At 35.7% G+C, this 25,278-nt stretch overlaps 1 protein-coding gene across 1 annotated transcript in view; it reads left to right on the top strand.

Annotated features, from left to right (window-relative positions):
* The window catches only part of LRP1B (LDL receptor related protein 1B), a 1,749,164-nt gene that overhangs the window by 1,673,962 nt on the left and 49,924 nt on the right, over nt 1-25,278 (top strand). The window contains exon 83 of the mRNA XM_064287257.1: nt 3,688-3,849. Within this exon, the coding sequence (XP_064143327.1) occupies nt 3,688-3,849 (162 nt within the window). The remainder of the gene's footprint in view (nt 1-3,687; nt 3,850-25,278) is intronic.

A 25,278-nucleotide genomic window follows, 5' to 3' on the forward strand; every position in this document is an offset into this window, starting at 1 on the left:
AGCTCGAGGATATATTAAAATTTGACGTGGATTGACTTGGCAGATGGTAGGCCTGAACGTTTTCCCTTTGTTTTGTCCTCTATCTCGCTCTATGTTCTTTTCTTTTTAGAAGGTAAGGTTAAACTTGTTTAGAAGCTGAAGAGGGGAGAAGGACCCATCCTTCAGAGGGGTAATATTCGAACATGTTGGAGTCTAAGAGTGTAGCTGATGGATACTTCCTGCTCTATTCCATCAGTACTGCAAAAATAAATTCAAATTTAATTGTAACTTAAATAAACATGCGTAATTGAATGAAATTTTCAGAACGATTTGCTTAAAATGCCATAGTGCTTTTGTAGACACACCACTTAAGCCTATAAGTGGTGGACCTCACTCAGTAGGAATAATGATAATAATCAGAGCTAACATGTAATTGAGCACTTTCCCTGGGCCTGTATTATTAGAAATGCTTTGCATACCTTATCTCACTTATTCTACATGATTCTACACAACAACCTAACAAGGTAGGTACTGTTATTTTCCCCATTTTGTACGCAAGGAAGCAAGCAGAGAGGTGATATTTGCCCACAATCACACAGCCAGTAATTGGAACAGGTAGAAATAGGCAATCAGACAGCCTGCACTCTTAATGCTGGAGCTGTAGACACTAGACTGATTAGAGCCAGGGAACTCTCCTCCTCCTCCTTCCTCAGATTAATCGGTGCTCTTTCTGATTGCACCACTCTTGTAGGTTGTCAACTCCCAGCTCCGTGGATGCATTGCTGCTATAAATCTGTATCTTAGTCATCGTAACAGTACTCTTCCCTTTCAAATATCAAAAGCAAATTCTGCTACCTAAAAAAATCTATATAACTGAATCCAGTGCGGCTTGTTAGTGAGCGCCCAGAGTGCTCATTTTAAAATTCTGCAACAGATGGTTCATTTCCCATCAGCAAACAAAAGGCCTGCTGCATCACCACACAGTTTCAAGTAAGATAATATTCCCCTGAATATGAAGATTTCCACTTGTCAAGAAGAAATCTTCTCTTCAAAGAAAGAGAATGAAGAGCTTTTTTCAAAATAATTCAGCTGGAATCTTAGTGACGTGAAGTGTATGCTTGCTAGGAGACAACCTGGTCACTCTGCCCTAGTTTCAAAACGGCTGTAGATGAGATGAAACCATAATGTCATTTCTCTGAATGGCTGAGTGGAAGGAATTTTCAAGTATCTCAGCAGGTTGTGTTTGCATCTTTCAAACTTCTCCCATTTTACTTTTTTTTTTTTTTTAACCACTAATTAAAAAAGGAAAAACACCAGAAGGTAATAAAAAAACATAAATCTACAATGTTTAATTTCTACCTCTACATGACACTTTCTCTGATTTTTTCCAGCACTTTTTGATCTCTCCTATATTTTCTGCACTTTGTTTCACATTTACCGGTACCGGTAGCCATCGTGTCCCTTCAGACTCAGGACGACCCTGTGTGTGTCAGAGTGAAACTGGGCTCCGTAGTGTTTTCAATGACTTTTTTTTTTTTTTGGAAGTAGATCGTCAAGGCTTTCTTTTTAAGAGACTCTGGATGAACTCAAACCTCTTACCTTTTGGTTAGCAGCTGAGTACCTTAACCATTTTTACCACCCAGGGACTCCAGTTTCACTTTTAGCTCTTGTTAATTTGTACTGTTGTCTGTATGTCCTGTTTCTCTGTAAGTCATATACAAGCTTTAAACAAAGCAGCAGCATCACTCCATGTGTTCTGGGCTTTCATTTTTCTCAGTAACTGTGTTCCAACAATTATTTTATTTACCCTTTTCATCGTCTACCGCTATTTGTTCTCTTATTTGTATCTATATTTTTCACCCATTAATGTTCCGGTGAAGATACTTTGTTTCTATATAAGCAACTAGAAAAATTGTTTCTATTATAAGAAAACTATCTAGCTAAGAGTTATGAAATCCTTTTCTGGCAATGGAAAATGTAAGATTACTCAGCTTTTAAGGTCTATAAAATTTACTTTTTTTTCTCAATCTATTAATAGGCACTTATTGGCCATCAAACTAATAACTTTTAAAAACGATAATTTTTAAAACAAGATTACTCACTACAAAAATATATATGACTTTCTTCATTTAGAGCAAAAATTTCTAGCATATACTTTGTATGTAGAGCCCTCTGAAAGTAAAATAAAAAGTTGTTGTTACTAGCCATTGAGTGACTCATGGGGACCCTGCATACTGCAGAACAAAACACTGCTGGGTCCTGCGCCATGCTCACAATCATTGTTATGCTTGAGTCCATTGTTGCAGCCACTGTGTCAATCCATCTCATTGATGGATAAAAAAGTAGAGCCACAATTTAAAATAAAAAGTAGAGCCCCGATTTATTCATTCTACTGTAAATAAAGGTAGGTTTTATTTGGAGGGATTCTACTCACTCAACATAAAAATGCTTTACAAAAAAAAAAAAAAGTCTTTCAATGTAAAATCTATGTTTGGCAGTAGAGGATAATTACATATATATCACTTTCATGCTTCAAGTCTTAGCAAGTCTTACCGCCATGCATTCCTCTGACCCCTCTAACCATGCTTCCATGCCTACAAAGGTGAGAGAAGGGATGGTGAGGACATTCCGCAATGCTAGTTACTAAGTGACATTTTCTAAGTTCTGGTTAATTGAGATCTATTGATTTATTTCTCTTATTTTCTTTCATGTTGCTCTTTACATTATTAAAGCCTCTAAAAATCTCATTCTTTCCCCCATTCAAATGATAGCCATTCATTTCATATTGTTTCGTTGGGTATTGTTTTGTTTTCCTTATTCTCTCCTACAGCACTTGTTCATTACTCCATTTTCTACTTCGTCCTTCACAGGCTGGGCAGTGAAAGAGACAGATTTCTGGAGTAATAGTTAACTGTGTTATGTTCAAAACCCCTTAAAGGTGTCTTTCAGTGTGGTGTTGGTCCCACAGAGCAAATAGAGAAAGATATCTGAAGATGATTTGTCAGATTTTCTGTTTTGTTCCATTCACATTAAGCTTCTAAAAGATCTTACAATTTGCTTGACCGCAAGTGACGGTCCCTTAACATGCATAAAAATATAAAAATGAGATCACTAGGGCTTTTTAAGCACTTATGTACTAAAATAATGTGTATTTAAATAAAACAAAATAACTGTCTCTGTTAACAAATCTAATCATTATAGATAACATGCACACTTTAAGTTATTAAAGTATGTACTTATAATCAGTTTATGGTCATGCTTTACGTAGATTCAGCAGTGGTCGTTGGATGACAATTGACCACTGGGAAATATAATTGTTTATATTTTACTTTTTGATGGACAACAGAGCATACAATACCCCACGTGAGTAGAGCAAAAAATCATTGGGTAGGTAAAATGGACATGAAAAAGAAATACAAAGAATAATATAAGCCCTTGACACAGGTATGCATGCATAATTACTCATAAAATGACCAATTATTTTATCTGATGTTAACCTTAGTTGTCTTTTAATACAGAATTTATTGAATATATTGGGAAACTGAGACCCAAAGAGTTCGTATTACTGCCCAAGGTCATGGATTAAACAGTGGACAAACCTTGACCAGAGTCCTGGATTCCTGATTCTTATCCAATGGTGTTTCCATGAACATAAACCATTTCAGTCTATTAATTTGTGTTCCTACTACCTGTTTCTTTTTTCAATAGGGAGACCCACTTGCAGCTGTGTTCTGGGGTTTACCGGGCCAAACTGTGGTAAGACAGTCTGTGAGGACTTTTGTCAAAATGGAGGAAGCTGCGGTGTGACAGCTGGGAACCAGCCTTACTGCCTCTGCCAGCCTGAATACACTGGAGACAGATGCCAGTACTGTAAGTGAGGACAACACGTAAAGCCAGTTTTATCTCAACTTCATCCATTCTTTATTTTTCAGGTCCAACCTTTCCATCATTCTAACTCTGATGATTCTTTTTATTATTCCTCATTCTTCTCTTTCTTCTTTCCCCAGATTCCACAGCTCATCGGTACAGTCATGCTCTTATATACACCCTCATTTCTTCCACTTTATTTTACTTCTATTATACTTTGCTGGAAAATTATAACCATGGCTAAATCCAGTTCTCCATCTACCCTGAACTGGTATCCTCATAGCTGGACACAACAACAGAAAAACATATAGTAATATAAGCAGATCTCATTTGAATGTTTATTCCTAAACTCAACTGGACACATAATATGATTTGCCCTGTATTTCACTAATCTACTGACTCTCCTACTCTAGGTCTGTGTCCTAACTTGTTCTTTCTCCTCAAGCCTCCAGTACTTGCCCCCAACTTCAGTCTCACCTGAGGAACTGTTTCCTATTTCTTTGATAAAAATAGAAGTCATCAAAGGCGAATTGCCGCAAGCTCCTACTACCACACCTTCCAAGCTATTTTCTCCTATGCGCATCTACTGTTTTTCTTCTTGTGTCTATTCTCAAAAGAGGAGTTATAATGGCAGTTTTTATTCATAAGGAAAAAAAATTGCTTTTCATCTCAAACAAAATTGTTTTCTTTCTGTGTTCCAAGTTTTCTTGTACTTTTTTTTGTATTAGTTCTATTATTTAATCATACCAATGAAATAAGTATTCTCATTTTACAGATTAGGTTAAAGAGGAATTAAAAAAAAATAGACAGTTTAAATTAAAACAAACAAAAAAAAAACATTGCTGTAGTGTTGATTCCAACTCATAGCAACCCTATAGGACAAAGTAGAACTGCCCCATGGGGTTTACAAGGAGCGGCTGGTGGATTCAAACTGTTGACATTTTGATTAGCAGCTGAATGCTTAACCACTGTACTACCAGGGCCCCATAGCCTTCTGAATATCATGCAGTAATTGGGAGAATCAAGATTCAAATCCAGGCAATTCACCCCCAGTGCCTACACTCTTTAAAATTACTTAACAGTGTGGTCCGTATGTGGTTTGATATCATTGAGTACCTTACAGAGATGTCTTGGGACTCTAGACATTATTGGAAGTACATGGAACAGCAAAGAATCGAGCTATATGCACTGGCTTGGAATCAAGAATATTACCAAATATTTTGTCTCTAACATTGAGGATGATTCACTTCTTCTGCAGCAATGAGACAAATTTAATTTCAAATTAGTGTTCTCCTCTCCAAGCATTTATTCTCCTTGAATTAGATCCGTCTCTCCTTGACATATTTAAATGCAATCACCCAAAGCAAATGGCCATTTTTACATGGCTTGCTCAAGCTCTTAAGTGATAGGCAGCATCAGGCCAGCAGAGCTTATCTGACAAATACAGTCTGGTTATATGCATATAACCCATTCACTCCTTCCTCCCCCCGTCCTTGTCACTCTATCATCTCCCTCTTTTTAACATAGCATAGCAACTCAACAAAATTTCCATCTAATAGCTTCTGGGGTTTTTTCATTTCTGCTCCACTATGCTCACAACCCCCAATATTTTCCAGGCAAACAAGGCACAACGCCAAATACTTTACTGTGTAACAAAGCCCTCATGACTATCCATAACTATTTTTGTAGCCTTTATTCTAATCAAACCGTACTGATCACTCTTCACCATATAAAAGTCAACTTCTCTGCCATTGTGATTTTTCATGCTATTTTTTTCAAAGAATGCATTTTCTTTTAATTTCTCCCCACCTTCAGCTCTTCACGCCAAATCCTATCTGTCTGTGTCTCTCTTAAACACTATTTTCTTTTTGAAATGTTTTTAAATACTACTTAGTGTGAATTAATCTATTCTTCTGAAATTTCAAGTCACTGTTGCTATACCTCTCTTTTGACTCTGATCACTTTCTACCCAGTATTATAGTGAACTATGTACATCTCTCATACTACACAAGGACCTTTTTGAGACAGCATTTGTTGTATAAACAAATGAACAATCACACAGATGAATAAATGATCAAAAGTAATTTGCATATATTTAACAGAAAAAAAAAATAATGGAGTGTACAAAGGCTACATTTAATCAATGTTTGACCATATGATAACTATGTATGATTTATCTAGACCTAGTATTTACTTATGAATCTTTTATTTCTTGGTTCCCAATTTGTGCATCATCATAGGGCAAAAGTTTTTTTTTTTTTTCCTTTTTAATTGAAGCATCACCATTCTTGAATCTTTTTGAACACACACACACACACACACACACACACACACACTACATGTGGCCTTCATTATAGCAACTTGGATTCTTAGAAAGAATAAATTCAGTTAGTTTATATTTTAATTGGCAACTTAATAGAATCACAGTCTGAGGTAGCCTGATATTTTATAAAAGAGTGCATTATAATTTTATTATCACTATTAGCAGCCAAAGCATTTCCCACCTATTACTGAAAAGCTCTTATTAAAATTAACCAATTAATCCTTACACAGAGGTTAAATAACTTACTCAAGGTCCAGAAACAGTAATACTATACTCAGAATTGGACCCCAGGAGTTGTTGATCAAGATGTCAACAAACGTTTCTTAGAGTACAGTGATACTGTCCTTTGGCAGCATAATAAGTCTGTGGACAGTGTCATTAAAATGATAAATCCAATAGCTGACAAATTCGTAATAAATTTAGGATCTATTAGATGTGAGTGGGCAAAGTTCAGTAGGTCTGGTGTTCTGTCAAAATTGTATCTTGCTTATACAAAAATCTTTCCTCAATAAATGAAGGAAAGACAGAATGGTTCATTACAGTGCCTAATTAAAGGTCCCTTAGTGGGAGGTAAAACATCAATTCTTAGTTGTGCTGAGTAAAAATATTTCAAAACCAGAATGGCAATATAAAATCTTGAGGTCTGAAAAGCAGATTCATTTTAACAACAGCAGCCCAAGGAGGAGAGACAGAGAGAAATAATGGCACAAATAAAATTAAGCGTTCCTTAAGTAAGTTGTTCAAGAACAAATATAGTTGCCTTACACACTATTCTGGAGCAAGGATTCCTAGTATAAATCAAAGAAATAAATAAACACGGCACCCAGGTGTTAAGTATGAGGTCAGGAATATCTGAGATTATTTCTAATTAAATGTTAATAATATTAGGGTAAAAGGGCCAGTGTGGACCAAATCAACATGTTTCAAGGAACCAGGTGTTCAAATTAAATAGTGGCCTGCTTGTCCTCTCACTGATATTTTCAAAGTCCTCTGCTTGGGGCCTATTATTATTTCAATTAGAACTCAGCTTATTAGAAGTAAACCTGTTACGGCTTACTCCCACTGCTTCCAATAAGTGCAGACATTAAGTAGTGTCTTAAGTTAATAGAGGTAGGAGTTCCTGTCAGTAATCCAAAGATATGTATTCTAATGGATACTGGAACCATAGTCTATCAAGTAAGTATGAAACAGTTTCGTTTTGAACTATAGATGTGAGCCTACCATATGTGATAACATGATGGGATTATTTTTTCATGTGTCTTCTAGAGTAGCCTTATTCATTTATTCAGTCAGTGAACATGTGTTGGTATCTTCAGTGAGCCCATCGCTATTAGGCATTGAGGATACAGTGGTGCCAGAGACATTTCCTGCCCCCACTTTGTCTTCCTAACTCCCCTTTGCTCTAGATCTTTTAGTACCTCTCTTTGGCACTTCTCACAAAGTTTTAATATCCTTCATTGTCTTGACCATCTATTCCATTAGAACACGAAACAGCCAAAAGTGTTTTGTATACCTTATCAATCAGGGGATTTAACTCAGTGCCTGGAATTTAGTAGATGGTGATTAGGAGTGCGAAGGAATGTAAACAAAGTATACGGATCCTGTTTCCAACCCTCTACTACAAGCCCCATCCCCCGCAGCAGCTTTTTTTGTTTTCACAAGTCTCCATTCAAAACGAAAGGCCAGAGCTCTGCACCACCTTTCCTTACCAGCTCATCAAGGTCCCAGAACTGCAAGAAACTGTGCGCTTGTGTTCTTGGTTTGAAAAAATATAGTGTAAATTAGAATTCGTTTTGAACTAATGTACATGGAATAGATGCATTTCGCCTCCCGTGTGACCATGATAGAGAATGGTGAGCTAATGGTAATATAATGTAATTATTTTAACTAATTTTTTCTTTAAGATGATTTAGAGGAAACTGTCAGAGTTAGAAAAAAATATTTTTGAAGGCAAATTTTATATTGGACACATTTTTGACTCTATAGTAAAACTAGAATTATTAAAAATGGATTTATGCTATAATGTTACAACTTCAATTAATGGAAATGGAAGTAATAATAATAAGAGGGAAAAGATTGTGGTGAAATGTGCTTATTTATTCCTCAAGGAAAATATATAAAAAATGTTTTATTAAAATTTGAGGTAGATTTTTTCCAAGTAGGTAGTACATCATATGTGAGTCAAAATACTTTTTTCTGTTTATGAAAATTAGTTTACTCAACTCATATTGAGCACTTATGAATATCACTCATTCTGAAATTGGGTGAAAAATTGTTTGATGATGTGTCATATAAATCTTGATGAATAGAAAACCAAATGACATCTCTTTTCAGATTAAAAGTCAGGAAAAGCTACAGCTTAAAGTTACATTGCCAAAAAGGATCAGTCGGAGATCAGAAAGGGTGTTTTATTGCCATATCATATAGAAGCACACTGTTATTTTTATTTATATGATTACGTTTCAAATTCCAGCAGCATATTTACAAAGTTTGCTGTTGATAAATTTTTATCTTATGCCATGTAACTTTCACTTGGAATTTTAGGGATCATGGACTACCGAAAAATAATCTTTAAGAATGTTTAATAATTATGCTTGCTAGCATAGCGGCAACTTGTTTCCATGCCAGCTACTGAAGTCTTGATTTTGAGACAACTTTAATCTCGCAATACTCTAGAAACAGTGCTTCAGCCCTCAGTCATGACAAGATGAACGGTTTGATCTCCCTCTCCTTTCATGCCATATTAACAGAATAGACAGGTATGTACTCTTCTTTTTCCAATTTATGGAAGAATGAATATACAAGGTAATATGAAAGACAATTAAAGGCAACCCTAAAAAGACTTAGCTGAAGGTTGAAAATAATATGTCAGACAATTAATGGTTGCTACGACTCGATGGCACTAGTTTAACTGTCTAGAGTGTCATTTGTATTAAAATAAACTGAACATGCCCAGTTGGGAGTTCTCAAAAAACAAAATTTAAAAAATGCAAGGCTTCGTATGAGTAGAGGCAGCGATTGTGATTCTGCTGTACTTGGTGTTAAGTAAACTTCACGGATTCGTAAATAATTATCTGCAAACAGAAATGGGTATTTGAAAACAATAGTACATAAATCATACATAGACCAACACACAGATTAAACAAAAATATTTACTTGAGGTTTACCTCAAACCAAGCAAATTGTTTCTAGTTGAATGCCTCCATAAATGTCATTTTAAAAGAATTAATTCAAATGTAAATTTAAGAGGAATTTTTAACACAGTGATTTATATCAAATTTAGAATGTCCACTGATGTTTTGAAGAAAAAAAAAATCCACAAAATAGGAATCTTTAAAAGCTTTAAAGAGAAAAGATAAAATAAATTTGCAATCTTATAGTGAATGTAATAACTTTCATGTTTAACTGCTGAAGATCTCAATATCACAAGAGGGTACCATTACTGTATTGTATGCAGAGATAGACTTCTTCTGGTGGTTAATATAATGGTAAAAACATTTTATATTTATCCTGATTATTGATAAGAATGGTAAGAGAGATAAAAGTTCAGTGTGCTATAGTCAGCTTTCAAGATAAAAAAAAAAAAAAGAAAAGAAATCTCAAGATCTTAAATGTATAATAGCTCCTGAGTCCCATGGTGCAAAAGGCCAAAGAAAAGAGGATTTGTTATTTATCCTATGGTTATGTAACCTACCAAATAAAGAAGAGCAGATCTTTGCCTAAATCAAAACAGTGTGTTCATAATTTTATTTATTTCTTCAGTTTCGCTGTCATGAATGGAAAGAATTGTCATAAATTTGATGTGAATAATGAGTAAATTCTAAAATCCATTAAAATTTCCAACAAATGAAGCAACATTAAAAAGTTAAGAAAAAAAGGAAATCCCAGATATAGCCAATAATTTTTCACTATTTAAGTGCTGAATTATATGAAAATGAACTATTAGGAAAAAAGCCCATTTATTAGTGATTGCCCCAAGGAATCAGATACCCATTAAGTGTGGGGCATCTTGAGAAATAGAAAGTCATTTCATTCAGAATATCATTAGAAGGCTAATTCAAAGGTCAAGTGGCTAAATTAGACTTTTTAGACCTGCAATTCCAACTGAGAATCCATGACCAAGTCCATGGTAATAATGTGACCTAATTTTCAATTTGATGAAATAATTCACAATTTATTTGTTTTGAGAACTCAGAAAATCTATATTGTGGTGATCTGAGGGCAAGCTTTCCCTGAAAATCAATTGATATAAATAAACCAACACAGTGGCAGAAATAAACAAATTGGGGTGGATATGACCATGTAATGAATGGTGCTTTATTTAACTGTCTAGTGTGGGTAGTGTCATCTTGTCAGAGGCCAGGGACGACAGTCACTTCCATGTTACCTACAGATCATGAAGAAATGCAATTAAGCTAGAATTTTTCAGCTCCAGATTTCAGTGTTCCTTAAATTGGAGGGTAGGTTTCTGATCTTTTCAAGGATTCTTTGTCCAGACAAAACCAACACATTAAAAAAAAATACATATTGTTTCAGTGGATTTCTGGAATTTCACTGGATATGCATTCTGAGTTCACTCTCTGAACCTATCAGACTGAAATCCAGATTTGAAGAAGAGATACTGGACTTTAGAGGTAATGAAATGGAATGAGAACATTCTTCCAGCATCACTTAAACCATTAAAAGTAGACATTTGTGAGCTATAAAATACTGTTCTACAACTTTCAATTTTCAAATTACTTTTTTCATCATCATAAGTCAAAATCAGTTACATGATGATTTGTTTTAAAACAGCAACTATAAAAAACTAATAATTATAATTATCTGCTTTTCAGAGTTGAAAGTTTAAAGTGAGGTAATCAATAGAAGTCCTTTGTGAATTGTAAAATCAAATGAAAATATTATTATTTTTTTATTTTCATTTTAATAGGTTTTTGAGCACCTATTTCTATGTTTTATAGTATATATACATATTTAAGTTAAGGTATACATTTAATAATTCTTAATTCAGGTAATGGAAGTAAATGTATTCATTTCATAGCATCCCTGTATAGTGTTAGATGCTTCATTTTATAACTTCTGATATGATCCACAAATTTAGAATGGAATTCTACACTGAGTCATATAAAAATAAATAGATCAGACCATTGAAGAGAACAGTTACTTGGTTATGTTTGTTTCCACACACAGGTTAGCCTATAACCACAAAACGAAACCTATTCGAAAATTTTAGTCCAATTTCCTGGAATGCCCATTTCTGGGGACTTGGCGGGTCACACTTCTTGTTCACATGGCGGGCTGGAGTGACTGTAGTAGGCTCATTGATCCAGCAGCTGAGTGCCGTGGAGACACCAGATATAGTCCCTGTGACTGGAACTTGATGACATCTTTCTCTGCTTCCCTTCTGATTTTTCTCTTCTATCTCCCTCCTTCTACCTCCCTGAACACAAACAGACACATCCCAGAAAACTTCAGTTCATTTTAGGGGTGGGAAAAACAGGCCTTGATTGATCCCATATTTATATAAATTTATGACTGGCTTTTGGGTTTTTAAACTAAAAAAAAGGCAACCTGATTCTTGTTTTCTGCCTTCTTAAGTGTTTGACTTTCCAAGGGGCAGTGTTCATTCATTAATTCAACAAATATTAATGGAATATCTAATTTATGCCAGCCACTAAGACTTGAGATTTAGTCATAAATCTTTTCTTATGGTGTACTTTGTTATTTATAATAGACCAATATATCATATGTCAAGTGGTGGGAAATGAGATGGTAAAAAATAAAGTAAATTAAGAAACTAACTACAACCATGCATCACTTCATATCCACAATACATTCAGTGAAACGGGACGTTATGTGATTTGGACATTGTACGAACACCATATTGTACACAGGCAACCCCCAGGTTATGATGGTGATGAGGTAGGGCATCCCCTCCCACCTGATGACAGTAACTTTCTTCATGATGCTCTCATTGGGATGATCTTTTCCACGGTTTTCTACGCTCCACTGTTCTTTATCTCCCATTTTTCCATGAAACCCTTTCCAATGTTCAAAAAATGAGTTAACACTTTGTGCTCTGAACGACCTTTTTTTAAAAAACTAATTTCATGTATTGGCTAACTAAAATCAGCTATTATCATAGTCAAGATCCTATAAAACATAAATAAATTAATTAATAAATATGTATTTATAAATAACCTATATCTATTTTATAGATACAAATACATATTTATTTGTATATATTTATATATAAATTTATATTTTTATAAATATATATAGAGAGAGAGAACTGCTTTATTTTAAGAAATTGGCTCACAAGATTGTGGGGGACTGGCCAGTCCAAAATTCATAGTGAAGGCAGCACAGATCAGGTGATGGGAAAAGTAAAAAGTAAAGAAATTCAGGCAAAATGTCTATTTATAGTCGGGAGATAGAATACACACTATGGAAAACTCCCTTTTTGGTCTTAAGACCTTCACCGGATTGGATGGTGCCCACCCACATTATGGAGGTTATTCTGCTTTATTTAAGGCCCACTGGTTTAATCGCGTGTAACTACTTCACATCAGCATCTAGACTAGCGTTTGACCAAACAGCTGGGCACCGTAGCCTAGCCAAGCTGACACATAAAATTAACTTTCGCAGGTGGTTTTTCTTTTTCAACTATGTTAGCCTGGAAGTTTCCAGTAGAGTACAAGCATTCTGGAGGCAAGGCCATATTAACATAATAGATGTTAATATAGTTTAGTAATCAGAAATTAATTAAACCTTCAATGTTCTATTGAGGAATGAGTGCCTAAATATGGTAAATAGGTTGTTTACAGTCACAAAGATACCATCCATATTTTCATTATTTATTCCATTGTTTTTAAGCCCTCATGTCCTTATTCACTTATTTGGTATTCACTTAACCTAACTGGATAAACCATAATTAACTCTCATCTACAAGTCAGCTTGCTTGCAAGTCTCAAATAGCTCTCCATCACTTTACGGTTGTTTTCTAAAACATTTTCTAGCCAGACTGCTTTATAAATAGAGGAATACTCATACCAGAACATCGTTTATATGCAAAAATTATTGAACATCTTATATAGGTTTCTTATATATATATATTTGTGTGTATATATATATATATATATGTATGAAACAGTGTCATGTTAGTTGTACAAGTTAATTTTTAACTATGTAAAATGATCGATGCTATCATTATTAATATGCATTTTGAAACAGCAATCTGTCAGAAGTATAAATCCCAATTCTTTTAGAATATCATCCGATATGTTATTGACTCAAATCAAATTTGTGATTACTTTCTGAATTTTGCATTTTTCTTCTACTTGGGCACTCATAAATGGCCCAGTTTTCTCAGGATGGGTCTTGTTTTATTAAATGTTCTAGTCTTTTCTATAGAAATATTTGGCATATTTTACTATTTTTAGTAATAAATTGGAAAATGCTAATTTCCTTAGACATGCTTTGCTGATGAAAATTTATAATTTCTCATAAGAGTTTAGCACACATTTTTTTCCCTGTCGTTGTTGTTAGGTGCCGTCAAGTCGGTCCTGACTCATAGCTATCGTGTATAAACAGAACAGGACACTGCCCAGACCTGCACCAGCCTCACAATCATTGTTATGTTTAAGCCCATTGTTGCAGCCACTGTGTCGTTTTCTCTTGTTGAGGGTCTTCTTCTTTTTCACTGACCCTCTACTTTACTGGTCCCTCCTGGTAATGTGTCCAAAGTACATGAGAGGAAGTCTTGCCATCCTTGCTTCTAAGGAACTTTCTGGCTGTACTTCTTCCAAGACAGTTTTGCTCATTCTTTTAGCAGTCCATGGTATTCAACATTGATTGCCAACACCATCATTCAAAGGCATCAACTCTTCTCTAGCCTCCCTTACCATTCTTTCTGGAATAGGTATTTAATTTGCATACCTGGATGCAATGTTTATCTGCTTTATTAAACTCAATTCTGAAATTGGAAGGTACATTTAGGTTTATGCAATAAGTTTAATTATTAAAATATCTTAGCCTGTGTAAAATATTTGAGGAATGTAAAAAAGAATACATTCTTATATTTCTTATGTCCGGTTTCCTAATTTCTAAATAAATCCTTCAAAGACAACAAATCATAACATTCTAAGTGAATTTATATGAGTTACTTCATCTCTCTTGCCTCTAAACCATGCTGGATCAAAAACTGGCTCTCACTGATTCTCCGCAGCTCTAGGGAAGGAAAGGCCACAATCTCTCCTGTTAACGTATTTAAGCATCTCAGAATGTTTCCAGAAAACCTTCCAAATGTTCTCACCGTAAGATAGGTGTAAGCAAATGGTAAAGCTTCAGACATGTTTTACTTTGTGATTTCTTGGCTGTTAGTTTCATGTCTTACTTGTCTGGAGTGACCCAAGTTTGATCCTGCCTGATAATTGGTAGATCACATGTGATATTTAGGAGAGTCTTTCTAGTATAAATATCCAGTGCTGTAAACCAATTATCAATGGATAGAGAAAGCAAAAGTCCAACTTGGGCTGGAATGGGAGGCTGAGAATTCACCTGAAATGTCAGTCTTTGGACCGATAGTGGGAATACCTGCATCTGTTCCTGAGCTCTGCTGTTGTAGATTCTGGTGGCATCATGCAGACTCTCCAAGGACTGCTGCTCTTGCTGCTCCAGGGCCCTTGAACATTCTGACTGGTTATTAGACCCTCAGATATCCATATAGATAGGGGCAATTTCAGTTTCAAATATATGCAAAGGAAAGAGAGCATCAAGCATATTCAAGAGTATTTTCTAGATTTTTATGAGCAAATGTATGAATTATCAAATAAGAACTCATTTTCTAGATTAGAGTTATTTGGGATTGAATATGAATTCTCCCGTTTATTAGTGTGTGATTTTGAACAAGTTGATTAACCTCTTCGTGCCTTAAAATGAGGCCAATACCATCTAATGCATGAGACTACAGTGTTACAGTGCCTGACTTATAGATGTCACCTAAAAATGAGTATTTACCATCATCATAGTCAGCATTCCATCATTTTACTTGAAAGAGACCCTAGTTAGCCTTTGGTTTTATTAAGGACACTGTGTGGGGGTATCGTGGCAGTGTTTTATATTTAGAAGTAATCATAGGTATGATTTAGTACGAAGCCCTAGTTGCACAGTGGTTAAGAGCTCTGCTGCTAACCAAAAGGCTGGCAATTTGAATCCACTAGCTCCTCCTTAGAAACCCTGCAGTGGCAGTCTACTCTGTCCTATAGGGTCGCTATGAGTTGGAATGACTTGAAAGCAATGAGTTTTTTTAAGATTTAATATAATTGTCTCAGTTCAAAGTTGACCAAAATGTGTCTTGGAGAATTTAGTCAAATAGCTCAGATGAAGTCACATTGTCAGCCAAAGGAAGGAATGGACATAGTCTCTAATTTCCTCATGTTCTGGTCAGTGTTGTTGTTGTTTTCTTAAAATGCCATCCTGATAACAAATGTTCATCAAAAGTTCATAAAATATCATTATTGGGTGTCCTAGAAATTCTTTGACATTTCATACCTCCATAGAAACAGCCATAAACCTTCCTGCAGGGGAGAAGATTAGCAGAATTCATAGAACCAGATCCTTATGGGACACAATGAAGTTACAGTGAAGCAGGAATGCATATTGCGTTAGAACTGGAGCCTCACTTATAGAAGGTTTGGCTATGTGCGTTGAGGAATTTTCCTATTTTTCTTGTGAAAATACTCCAATCCTACATTTAATTTATTGTTTTTTTTTGTGCAGTCCTAAATTATTAAATGGTTGGATACATTATGAATCTTAAAGGTAATTTACAGAACTTATTTTTTAAAGACCAGACCAAAATTCAGTGAAATAGAGCGATCAGTGTATATGCATGTAACTGTGTAATTCAGTTTCCCCTACATAATTATTCTATATTACCAATTAAAGGCTCCCCACATTCACCACTATTCTTGCTTGAGTATTCTCACCCTTATTTAGCTAGTATGATTTTAATTTGGTTTTCTTCTTTTTAAACAAATTTCACACTTTGCTAACTCTAAAAATGTGAGTAGCCCAGTTGCAAACATGAGTTAATACCTAAATAGTCTTGGCAATTACTTTTCATTAGAAAGAAATGTTTGGGAAAGAAGTCAAACACAGTTTGAGATTTTCTAGCTATGGGTTTTTTCCATGAATATTCAAAAGAGCCCTAGTGGTGCAGTGGTTAAGTGCTTGGATGCTAATCCAGTCCATGGGAAAAAGATGAGGCAGTCTGCTTCCTTAAAGGATTACACCCTTGGGAACCTTATGGAGCAATTCTACTCTGTCCTACAAGGTCACTGTGAGTCAGAATTGACTGGGAGGTAGTGGGATAAATATTCATAAATGCATATACATGCACACATTTTTATGCAGTGTGTTCAGATGCTAGAAAAAGATTAAAAGATGGAGTATTTCCTTTTATTTCTAGTTGCTTGAAAAGGGAAGATAGAGGAAGAGAGACAGAGTGCAAATATGATCTCCTTTGTAAATTATTTCATTTCTGTTGTAGAAAATAACCATTCACTTATTCTCCAGTTACTTTCTACCTAATTACCATATGAATACTCAGTAATTATATATTCATCTTTGTCCTTTAGATTACATGATTGTGTTTGATGTTACTATGTAGTTCTTAGTGTAATTACCATACAGAGGTTATAACAGTTTTCGTATTGCAAATATAAAGTGTTATTACATAATTTCATGGTAATCTCTACTGTCTTAGCACTGATTAATTACATCTCATTATTGCTCGTTCTTATCACATACAGAACATCTTAGTTGTTATGTCATTCAGGTCAACAAAATGCTCAAAACTTATGAGATGAAAAGTTTCATACGAAGGAAGGGTTTTCTTTGTTGGTAGTTATATATTAGACTTTTGCCACACTGATCATTGAGACAAATTTTGGCTCTTTTTTTCTTTTTTGTCTTAATCTTATAATTAATGTTAAGAGGTTGTCTGCTCTCTGAGGGCTGGTGATCTGTATTGTATTTCTGGGTTCTTACCACAGTTGCCAGTATTCAGTTTGGCATATGTATGTTCTCAGCAAATAATTACTGATCCACCATTTGCCTTCTACTGTCACAGTCAAATTATTCATTTTATTGAAAAGGAGATCAACCATGTTGTTCCACCAACTTCCCCTTCCATGAATCCAGACTGCCCTCCTGAATGCTTCCTGGCCATCCAGCTAGATTTACCTGCTCTCTCTCTTCTATTTTCGGTATTTTCCCTATTTGCTCCACGCCAACAAAAAATGTTCTATCACCTGTATTTTCCTTCTAACCTATCTACTTTCAGGCTACTATTTTTGTTTTTCCTTTTCCTTCAGTGCCAATAATTATTAAGCTAAGTTTAAAAATTGAAGGAAAAAGAAAAAAAGGTGTGTCTTGTATCAGAAATAGAAAACAGTGATTTTGTTGATCATTTTGCTGTGAACCAATTGCCAATACCCTTAATCCTCTGATTTTTTGGAGGAATTACTGTTTCGTATTTAGACATATCTATAGCTTTATATTGAGTAACATTTCACTTCATCAATGCTGAAAGGTGAAAAAGAAAAGCTGAAGGCTGTAAAATGTTTGCAAAGTTAAACTCGTACAAATAATAGATATTCGTAGTGATAAATGTCTCATTAAAGATCGATATATTTTATTTAAGAAAATGTGCATCTGTCTTTTAGAAAAACTGCTGTCAAAATGAGTTTAAAGCAATTTTATATGCTTAAAATGGTAACCTCCATGAAATAACATTTTTCTGTGCTGTAGGATAAGAAAAACATCCCTGCGGTGACTCCTAGGCAGTCCTGTCCATGTAAGATCTTATTAAACCAGGAACAAAGCCCTCAGAACCAAAGTGAACAGTTGCATCCCAAAAAAGCCTTCTCATATACCATCCTTCTTCACACACTGCTAAATTAGTAAACCAATTTTTACTGGATTTTGAAGTGCTAATGGAGTACTGCTTTTATTAGATAAATAGCTCAAGTGATACTTAGAATTTAAATATGAATGTGCAGTAGTTATACGAGTATATATGGAGAGGTGACATTGATGAAAATACACCATTTATTTATGCAGTTTTATGTAGACACTTGTAATTAAAAATGGATTATAGCTGAGAAGAGAATGAGAGAGAAAATAAAGTAGTATTTATATTACTTATTAAGCATTGCAGTCAGGAGGATGAGAGAATTGCAAAGAACCTGGGCTTTTGTTGAATCTTCCAATTAAGAAATGCATCACAATTGGATGATTCAAACTCTTTCTTGCACTTGCACAGTATATGCATCATGATAAAACTTATAAAGACAGAGAACACTTGAAGGAATTTCTTTGATTTCCAATTGACAAGTATCAGATGCTTATGTGATAGCTTTAGTATCAGGCTCTAAAGTCTTGTATTAAGTTATGATCTCCTTTCTCCTGTGTTCAGGAGTCTTGGAATTGGAATTAAGTCCATAGGAAAGCCTTTAAGGCAAAAGGAAAGAAGAAAAAAAGAAAGGAAGGAAAGGAAAAATAAGGACCAAAATATTAAATAGGCATTCAAAGAACTAGGTGCTAGAATCCTAACACAGGTGCAGGAAACAATTCAATCAAACGTATAACTTGGCATCTTCCACATGGTTCAATTCCTAAGTTTAGTAGCAGCAAGCTCAGAAGATTTTCATAGAAAGGCATTGGGAAGCAATCCTGCCAGGTTTGGGGTCTATCTAGCAAGCACCATTCGGTCCCTGTACTTTAACTCAGTGCACAGTGCTATACATGTGGACTAGGAAAAATGAAATGTCTTCCCATTTGACTATCTGTAGAGAAATGGTTCTGAGCCTAAAATTGTTTCTGCCTTTTTTTTAGAGGGGAAAAAGTGGCATGGCTTAGCAGTATGCAATTTAGAATCATTTATTAAAGTGTACATTTTAATATCTGCTTATTTCACAATTTTATCTTGAAGCAAACATTTCTTTAACATTCTTTGGATTCCATTTTTATGCCATGAGGCCAATCAACTGCCTTGAATAATGAGCACCTGACATCTGAAATGAAAAAATAGTGAAAAAAGTAAAGGGTGGAGAATTTACTTTAAAGCATAAAAAGTAGACCATGAATTCCTTTTAAAAATAGAGTCAGTAAAGAGAAAAACTATTTAGCATAATTTGAAAAATAAACCAGAATTTTTAAATATTATAATTGTAGCTTATATGCTTTTAGGTTTAAAAAAAAAAAAAAAAAGTAAAATTTAAAATTCTAAAGATACAGTTGAGTTAATTACTATTTTTTTGTACACACCAGTGTAAACCAATATCCAGGTCAAGAAAAAACGTTACCAGCACCCCAGGTGCCCCCTTGTATTCTTCATCAATATCCCATACCTTCTCCCAAAGAGAATTCCATCTTGACTTCTAAAACCATAAATTAGTTTTGTCTTTTGAACTGTATATGCACCAAAGAAATGCAGTGTGTGTGTGTATATATATATATATATATATATATATATATATATATATATATATATATTTTTTTTATGGGTGGTGGTATATAGTGTTCAGCTTTTTCTCTCAGAATTATTTTTGTGGGATTTATTCATGTTGCTTATAGGGGCAATGTGTTCATTTTTGTGCTAAATAGAGACGATATTGGCAGAGATTACATTACATGAGTGAGCCACAGTTTAACCATGCTTCTTGTGATAGACATTTGGGTAATTTTAAGTTTTGGTTTTTTTTTGTAATTTCTAAAAAGGCTACTGTGTATATTTTTGCACGTATTTTTTAAATTGTGCTTTAGATGAAGATTTACAGAGCAAATTAGTTTCTCATTAAACAATTAGTACACATATTGTTTTGTGACATTGGTTGCCAACCATTCAACATGTCGATACTCCCCTTCTTGACCTTGGGTGCCCCATTTCCATTTGTCCAACTTTCCTGTCCCCTCCTGCCTTTTTGTCCTTGCCCCTGGACTAGTAAGCTCATTTTGTCTCATATACGTGGTATTATTGTTTGTTTTATGGGCCTGTCTGATCTTTGGCTGAAGGGTGAACCTCAGGAGTGACCTCAGTACTGAGTTAAAAGCTTGTCGGGGGGCCTCATACTCGGGGTTTCTCCAGTCTCTGTCAGACCAATAAATCTGGTCCTTTTTTGCGAGTTAGAATTTTGTTCTACATATTTCCCCAGCTCTGTCTGGGACCGTCTAATGTGACCCCTGTCAGAGCAGTCAGTGGTGGGAGCTGGGCACTATCTAGTTGCTTGCACATATTTTTGATGCACATGTGCATGCTTTTCTTTTAGTTATACATTAAGAGTAGAATTGGTAAGTCATATTCAAATTTAGACCAACTATTTTCCAAATTCATTGTACCAATTTACAGTCCCACTAGCAGTGCATGACAGTTTTTGCTGTTGTTTGTTTGATTTTTTGGGTTCACTTTGTTGGGTATGTAATGCTATTTCATTGAGAGATAAATTTGCATTTCCTTGATTACTATATATTTTTGTACTTTCTCATGTCTTTTCAATACTAATCTAAAACAATTATACTTAATGTTTAAATTTCAAAATTGCTTATAATTTACATATTTTAGATAAGGTTTTAACTTCACCCTTTAGTATGCAAGGTATGTGTGAACTACTCCTTGGTTGCAATGTGGTGTTGGGCAAACATCAACCCGCACCCATCAGCCCTTTTTTTTGTTGTTGTTGTTTCTAGTTTCCCAGGTCTTCTCAGAAGCATGAATGTAAAGATCAAATAGTTCACAATTTTAAAATTATATTTTATATAAAGCTTCTAATGTTAGCCAAGAAATAAGCTATTTCAGTCAAAGCAGATCTATTTATAACTTTTCGATACTGTTGTCTTTCGTCAACCGGTAAAATTCTGTCCAAGTTGTCATCTCCTACATCCCATGTTCCTAAAAATACTAGTTCCTCAACCAGTCCTGTGGAAATCAACTGGGCTTCATGTCATACCTATGAATTAGAATCTAGGGGTAGGCAGCAAGGAAAAGCATTGAAATTTGCATTTGCAAATATGTCCCTTACATGATTCTGATGAATTGTTAGCTATGGCAACATCTGAATAAGAACATGATAAAAAGATCTTGGAAAGAGATATCAGCCGACTTCTATGCCCCATCATAAGGCTGAACCAAGACAAAGAATGAATTTAGAAGGCAATTGGGGCAATATCAAGAGAGTTAGAATTGACTCGATGGCAACAGGTATGTGTTTTTATGGACTGAACAATGCCCCCCAAAAATATGTGTTGTAAATCCTAACCTCTGTGCCTTTGATTATAATCCCATTTGGGAATGGGTAGTTTTTGTTATGTTAATGAGGCAGGATTAGTGTAGGGTGTGTCAAGAGTCAATCTCTTTTGAGATATAAAAGATATTAAACAAGCAAGGAGAGAAGCAGACATGGGGGAAGAGAGATGCCAAGTCATCCATGAAGATCACCCAGGAGCAGAAGCTCAAAAAAAGGCAAGGACTTTTCCTCCAGAACCAACAGAAAGAGAAAGCCTTTCCCTAGAGCCAGCATCATGAATTCAGACTTCTAACTTCCTAACTGTGAGAAAATAAACTTCTGTTTATTAAAGTCATCCACTCGTGATATTTCTGACATAGCAGCACTAGATAACTAGGGCAGAATTTGGTACCGAGAAGTGGGTTTGCTGCTCTGACAAGTACCTAAAATGTGGAAGTGATTTTGGAATCCGGTAATGGGTGGAGGCTAGAAGAGTTTTAAGGCACCTAATAGTAAAAAGCTAGATTACCTTAAAGAGACTGTTGGTACAATTATGCACATCAAAGGCAATTCTGGTGAAGGCTTAGGCGGAAGTGAGGAAAGCTATAGAGGAAGTCTCCATCATCTCAGAGAACACATATGGCACTAGCAACAGAATGTTGATAAAAATGTGGATGTTAAATGTGCTTCTGGTGAGGCTTTAAAAGAAAATGATGAACAAGTGATTGGAGGAAGGGCAATGCTTTTTATGAAGTGGCAAAGAACTTATCTAAATTATGTTCAAATGTTTGGTGAAAGGTACAACTTGTAAGTGATGGACTTGGATATCTGGCTGAGGAGATTTCTAAGTAAGATTCTAAAGAAGCCTCACGGTTTCTCCTTGCCGCTTATAGTAAAATGTGAGTGGAAAGAGATAGACTTAAGAACAAACTGCAAAATGAAACTGGAACTTCAAGATTTGGAAAATACTATTGTACCAACTAAGGACGCATGTCCTAGAACGTTCACCAAGGACGTAGCTACACAATCTTTTGTTAAAGATTAAGGCTGTGACTGATGGCTCTAACCAACTACTGCAACAGAAAGCCCATCAGCTTAGACTGAAGGGGATAGAGAAAGGTAGAAAGGAAAGAACTCTGCTTGCCTTTTGGAACTCTACATACAGGAAACAGGTCAAAGGAGCTACATCCCTTGTCCTTCAAAAAAAGAAAAGGACCATACTTTGAGCAGCTTAGATATCAGCAGAACTAAACCTGTTGGAAGGAGCATAGGAAGCAGGGACTTCTTTGTTTCAAAGGGTGGGGGGGTGGGCAGAGACATAACGAAGGCATAGCCGGTAGGGCACATGCTGTGTGTGCCACTTGAGGAGGGGCACTAATGAACAGTTTCTATTTGCCATCACAGTTTCCATCACCACCTGTTAGAGATCACTCAGCAATTTAAAACTTTTTTTTTTTTTTTTGCCATAGGCATAATTTTCCATAGATAGGTCCTTGGGTGGGGCGATGCTGTCCTGGATCTTAAAGGGTGGGGCCACAGCTTCCTATGTTTCAAAGGATAGGATCTTCACCAACAAGGTTCTGGAGCATGGGGTACTGTTCAGGAGTGCCTGGGGATATGGTCTCCACCCAAAACTGAGGGGCAGGACTACCACATCCAAGGGACAGAAGAACATGGTCTGCCCGGCCAAGAGGGTGGGGACTAGGACTAGGAAGTGGAGATGGACTAGGAAATGTTGCTGCCTAAAGTCAAGGAAGCAGAGTTCCCATCCCAGTGGACTTGGAAGGTGGAGCAGAAGACCAGGACCAAGGGTCCTCCACCCAGATTCCAGAGAGCGTGGCCAACACCCAGTGTCTGGAGGATGGGGCCATTGCCCAAAGGGTTTCAGAGGGCAGAAAAGCATTTCCAAGCCTTCGGAGCTAATGTAATTTGTTTTTTGAGTTTTGGACTTACCTGGTGCCTGATATCTGTTCTTTCCCTCCAATTTCTCCCATTTATAATTGAAATGTATACCTTGTGCCTGTTCTACCATTGTAGTTTGGAAGCTGATAACTTGTATTCTAGATTTCACAGGCTGACAGATGAAGACTTATTTTGCCCCAGGATGGAATTTGGACTTGGAGTTGATTAAGGCTTTGGGGATGATGTGATGGGGTGAATGTGTTTTGCATGTGGCAAGGACATCAATTTTGGTTGGCCAAAGGGTAGAATGTTATGGGTTAATTTTTTCCCCCCAAAATATGTGTTGTAAATGTTAACCTGTATGCTTGTGGTTATAATCCCATTCGGGAATGGCTTGTATATGTTATGTTAATGACACAGGATTAGTGTAGATGTGTTTCAAGTTAATCTCTCTTGAGGTATAAAAGAGATTAAAACAAGCAAGGGAGAGAAGCAGAGATGAGGGAAGAGAGATGCCAAGTCACATGGAAGTTCACTCAGGAGCAGAAACTCAATAGTGACAAAGACCTTCCTCAAAGTGACAGAGAGAAAGCCTTTGCCTAGAGCCAGCACCCTGAATTTGGACTTCTAGCCTCTTATTTGTGAGAAAATATATTTCTGTTTGTTAAAGCCATTCCTTGTGATATTTCTGTTACAGCAGTATTAGACAACTAAGACAAGAGGTATTCAGAAACCTTCCTAATGAAGGTTGTTTTTCAGAGTTTTCTGCATGGAATGGGAGGCCAGGCTAGGTGATCACATCAGCTACTGCTAATGCACTTTTCATAAATAAAAACAGAATTTGTGTTGTACTTCCCAAGCCTAGAACAACGACAGACAGCAGTGGAAAGATATTAACACTGACTTTTATTTTTAGATCTTCAAATCTCTCATGCTTTGAAAGGGCTACTTTCCTTAAATGTAGCCAAATCCATATTAATAGACTTAAGCATTGAACATCAACCAGGGTACTTGGCATAAAGCAACAGCAAGGATAATTTCCACAAATACAAAACAAACCTGTCAATAAATTTAATTCCTGCCTGATTTAATAAAGGACTGGCTAAATATACAAACATGAGAATTATAAATGAGATTTGATTTTCCTCATCTACTGTAAATGTGATACAGCATGTTAAAGTTTATAAATTGTGATTTTATCTTTTTTAATCTTATTATTGCTTCCTAATTAGATATCTAAAAGGAAATTGCAACTTTTAAACACAAAGTTTAGAATCAATTCAATAAATTCTTTTATTTAAGATTATGGCTATTATGGATTTTCATATTTCAAATCTGGTAAATTACAAATATATTCATGCATGAACACACATATAGACCTGTCTGTTTTTCAAAAGAATGAAGCAGAATGTCTAATTATAAAGTTTGAATGGTGATTATATTATTAAATGGTCTTTATTTTAATGCTAATGTTCAAGAGGTATGGAAATACTTAGGGGAGGTCTTCTCTTGGAAAAATTGTCTGCATTGCTTAGTAAGAAATATCTTTCAAAGCAAGGAGCTCAGATGACAGGGAAGTTTTTCCTCTGACAGATGGGGAGGTTAGGCTCTCATCTTGGGAGGTAGGGAGGTGATAGCCTAGACTGCTGCTAGCACTTCCCACCCATGATGGATCAGCTAGTTTCCTCATCTGCTTTCCTCTTGAAGTTCAATGAGGAACATGCCTACTTGCCTGCTCACCTACCTGGGAGTTTGGAAATATCTAGGCCTGTCCTGGCACTTGTACAGGGAGACTTTTTGCCACAGGGTCAAGGACTGGTACACAAGTAGAGGTCCCCCACTCAGCACATACTATGCTGTTCTCTGGATGAAAAGAGATGGAGAAGAGGCAACCATAAATGACATTTAAATAAATCTCAA

This window comes from Loxodonta africana, chromosome 6 (assembly GCF_030014295.1).
Source record: "Loxodonta africana isolate mLoxAfr1 chromosome 6, mLoxAfr1.hap2, whole genome shotgun sequence".
Classification (NCBI taxonomy): domain Eukaryota; kingdom Metazoa; phylum Chordata; class Mammalia; order Proboscidea; family Elephantidae; genus Loxodonta; species Loxodonta africana.